The sequence below is a fragment of the Triticum aestivum genome, chromosome 5B, assembly GCF_018294505.1.
Source record: "Triticum aestivum cultivar Chinese Spring chromosome 5B, IWGSC CS RefSeq v2.1, whole genome shotgun sequence".
Lineage (NCBI taxonomy): Eukaryota > Viridiplantae > Streptophyta > Magnoliopsida > Poales > Poaceae > Triticum > Triticum aestivum.
This window is the reverse complement of record NC_057807.1, coordinates 317,991,481-317,995,763: the sequence shown is the minus strand read 5'-3', so window position 1 is coordinate 317,995,763 and position 4,283 is coordinate 317,991,481. Positions and strand designations below refer to the sequence as shown.

At 57.4% G+C, this 4,283-nt stretch overlaps 1 protein-coding gene across 1 annotated transcript; it reads right to left on the bottom strand.

The window, feature by feature from the left end:
- Positions 1-3,556: 3,556 nt before the first annotated feature.
- Positions 3,557-4,283, bottom strand: LOC123116040 (11 kDa late embryogenesis abundant protein). The gene has a single exon (XM_044537051.1). It carries the CDS (start codon positions 4,154-4,156, stop codon positions 3,725-3,727), a length of 432 nt encoding a protein of 143 aa, XP_044392986.1. The 5' UTR covers positions 4,157-4,283; the 3' UTR covers positions 3,557-3,724.

The following is a 4,283-nucleotide window of genomic DNA, read 5'->3' as shown; positions in this document are numbered from 1 at the left end:
TGAATCTCCCGCACGCGCGCAAAATGAAATCCTCAAAAACCCAGTACTCCCTCCGAATTTTGTATTAACTATTTTTCAAAGTTGTAAATATTTTAAGACAGAGGGAGTACTATTTAGAGCATCTCTGACAGACGCATGATAGGGTGGCGCGCTAAAAAAAATTACAACGCCGAAATAGTATTTCCGCGCGCGGGAGGGGTCGGTTGTTTTTTCAGGCGATGTAAATTTTAGTGTGCCGCTATGGAGCTTTACCCGTGCGGTAAAATACAGCGCGTACGAAACAACACAATACAATTTGACAATATGATGAACTCAAACATAACAAATATGCAATATAAATAAGTTGAAGCAACATAGCATAGTTCAATTGTATGGCATAGTTTAAAAGCACCCAACCAAGTTTATGACAAATAAAAGTTGACCCAAATAAATAAAACGTTCTTCTTTGGTCGGCTGCCTAGAAGCGCAGTCTACTTTCTTCTTCTTTTGGGACGCCATGTCGCCATCGCCGCCGCCGCATTCGGTCGCTTGGAGACGGTGGGCCATGGCACGACACTACCCTGCAAGGTCGTTCGTGGCGCCAGGAAAAGGCCGCGCGTGAGACTGATGGTTGGAGGAGGGGCGCTGGCGCGAAGCCGAAGCTCAACTCCGTGTTAGGGTTTGCGGCAGCGGCGACAATGGCGAAGGGGTCGCTGATGTAGGGAAGGGTTGAGGATGTCGGCGCAGCCTTCCATCGGTGCTGTTAGAAGGTATAGAGAGGAGATTGTCGGAATATAATGAATGTGTTATTGAGTCTGGAGGGCGAGTAAATATTGAGTACAAGACTTGAAGGGCAAGAAGCCTCTCCTCGATATAAGGTAGGAGACAGATTACAAATCCTAGACTACCAAATACAAGTAACCCAAATATATTTCTAACATCCCCCGCAGTCATAGTGGTAGCGTCGCAGACAGCAGGAGCGTCGCGGACGGTCAGACTGGAGAGCCAATGTCGAGGTAGCCGAGAGCGTAGGATGGTGTAGCCGTGGTCGAGGTAGCCGTGCGAAGAATGCCATGGTCGAGGTCGAGTCGGGTAGCCAGTGTTGAGGAAGTCACCGTGGAGCCACGGGCGCAAGGGGGCGCCGAGTTAGTCATGGAGACAGTGGTGTTGAAGTAGTAGTGCGCCGGGAAGAGACGGTGTTGACGACGCATCGTGGCGGGTTTGCCAAACCGGGGGAGACATCGTGGATGAAGGCACGCATCATTGTTGCCAGCACCGGGCATGCGTAGACGGACGAATACGAAGTTGACGAAGCGCCGCACCAGGCTTGCCATGCCTGGGGACACGTCGTGGACGAAGGCACGCATCGGTGTTGCCAGCACCGAGCATGCGTAGATTGGGACCCGCATGAGCTGTACGCCATGTCGGAGAAGTCGGAGAGGCCAGCAGAGAAGGACTTGATGATGGTTGCGGCGCCAATTGGCGCGGGGCCGATGTCGCCCGCGGTTGTCGGAGTAGATGAAGTGGTCGGGGTAGATGAAGTGGACGGGGTAGACGACGACACTGGTGACGAGCTGGTGCTGGATGAATACGAAGGGGATGGACGGGCGAAAGCGGCTACAGGGGTAGCGGCGACGGTGGCCAAAGAACAGCGGCGGTGGCGGCAGCATCGGCTGGGTTAGTTGCGCGGTGGCGGTGCTCGAAGTAGGCGAGGAACCCGACAACATGGCGAAGACCGGCACAGACTATGGCATTCGCGCGCCGAGGGAGACAGCGCAACGCATACCACGTGAGGTTGACGCCCGGTGACGACGGAGGGGACCGCGGGCCGCGGCGCTACGACCCGAAGGGGTGACGTAGCGGCGGCGGGCAGGTCGGGGCGACAACGGGAAGACCTAGGGGTGGCGGCGAGGACCGCGGGCCGCGACCTGACAGCCCGAAGGGGTGGCGGAGTGTGGGTCGATGCAACCGCGGGGACGGCCTCGGGCGGCGACGGGGACCGCGTATCGCAGCACTACGACCCGAAGGGACGACGCAACGGTGATGCGCGAGTCGATGCAGCCGCGCGGAGAACCACGGGGCGGCGGCGCTGCGGCCTGACGGGGCGACGCAGCGGCAGCCCGATGATCGATCGGTGGAGTGACGCGCTGCACTCGGGACTGTCTTGACAGGACTTGCGGAGGCGCGCGCAACCGACAACCCAGGTCGGTCGCGTGGTGTAGATAGGGCGGATCGCGACGGCGAACGGGTGATCAAGCCGGTCGCGCATGAGGTCGGGGACGCCGCTCGGTGGAGCCAGGATGGCGGCGGAGTCCGAGATGAAGCAGGTGACGACGGACGGCGTGAGACGACATACGGACGAGCGCGTCAACACCGGCACCCGGGCTGCAAAAGTAGCGCCGGTGCCCGGGCAGCAAGGTCCGAGCGACAAACGGAGCAGCGAAGACGGCATGACGCAGTCGGGGATGAGGCCTGCGAGGCACACCATAGGGCCGTCATACAGACGTGACAGAGGCGGGTGGCAATGGATGGCGCGGGTCGACGGGTGGACCGGTGCGCGAGCGGCGGCTGTGATGGGACGCTGCATCGCGCGAGGCCGCTGGGTCGATATGATGCAGGGGTCCGGTCGAAGTAGGGCGGCGACGGCGGGCCGATGTGCGGACAGCGGCTGGCCCTGACGGGCCGCCTCGGCGCACGTGGCCGCAGGGTCGGAGGAGAGGCCGGCTGGTCGCATTGGTGTTAGAGTAGAGGCGCTATGAGGTTCGACGGCGGCGGTGGGCGACGCAAATCGATCAAGTTCAGATCCGAAAACCAAAAAGAAGAACGCCGATCAAGGTGACAAGCGGGAGAGAGAAAAACCCAAAGCAAGGGCTCCAGGAAAAGACTTTTTAGGGCAGACGGTCAACACGGCCGACGGACGAACCCTAGATACAGGCGGCGCGGCCCCTGACGGCGGTCATGGAGGTTGATCGCCCCGGGGCCAACGCACAGGACGGAAGCAGTGGCGATTAGAATTTAGGATTGAAGTAAGACTGATATCATGTTAGAAAGTACAGAGAGGAGATTGGTAAAATATAATGAATGTGTTATCGAGTCTCGAGGGCGAATATATATTAAGTACAAGACTTAACAAGAAGCATGTCCTGAATATAAGGTACTTCCTCTATATTATGGCGTTCTTATATTATGGGATATTATGGGATGGAGAGGGAGTAGAAGACAGATTACAAATTTTAAATATATTTTAACAGATGGAATTTCGCCAACGGCGGCGCTGAACCCTTTCGGTCCCGTGTGTGCAATAAAGCGTTTTTTCCAAGGCGGCTATCTGTTGGAGATGCACTTACTGTCATGAGTTACTTGTCTAGATACAGATGTATACGTGCCTTCGTATACATGTCTTGAGGCATTTTAACGCAGACATTGAACATACGAATTGACTCTACAATATTGCTACTCTTTTTTGGTAAAAATTTGAAGAGCATGATGCATACCAGACTCAATGATTTTGTCACAAATTTGAAGCTCGTGTGAAACTCCGGTAAACCAAGTACCCAAGTTGCAACATGTCCATCCGAATTCAGAACCAGAGGGATCTCCATTATATAACAACTCACTTCACAAATCACAACATAAGCACAGCTCTCCAGAGTTCAAAACTACTACAAGAGCGGTCACACTCGAACAAACACACAAGGTACACCAGCCAGTTCACACGCAACTCACATCGAATGGAGTCCCGTCATCACGCGGAGTGGCCGCCAGCCGTGCCGCGCGCGGGCAGCTGGTGACCGCCGTCCTCGCCCACCGCGTGCCTCGCCCCCAGGTAGCTGTCGTCGCTGCTCCCCGCGCGCGGGGCGGCCGCGCCCTCCACCTCCACGTCGCGGGCATCGACGGCGGAGCCGGGGGTGGGGTGGTAGGACGCAGCAGTGGCGTGCTCCTTGGCGGCGGCGTTGTAGCGCATGGCGTCCCGCTTGGCGGCCTCTGCCTCGTGGATCCGCTCCTGCTTCCTGGCCTCCGCCTCCGCCTTGGCCGCCGGGTCGTGCGCCTTGGCCTTGTTCACCGTCTCCTGCACCACGGCCATGGTCTTCTCCTTGCCCGCCCACGCCGACGCGCCCACGTTCGCCACCGCCTCCTTGGCCGCGCCCACCGCGCTCGAGCTCTTCCCGCCCTGCATATCTCTTTTCTATGGCTCCCTGAATCAAACCAACACGATCTCCTGTGGCTGTGCCTCGGTGTAGGTCGATCTCTTGGGTTTCTTGTCTTCACTTCGATGCGGGTTCTACGCTGGCAACTACGTACCC

What these genes read in the sequence shown, in the direction of transcription:
- LOC123116040 (XM_044537051.1), bottom strand. Translation starts at nt 4,156, where the DNA reads ATGCAGGGCGGGAAGAGCTCGAGCGCGGTGGGCGCGGCCAAGGAGGCG.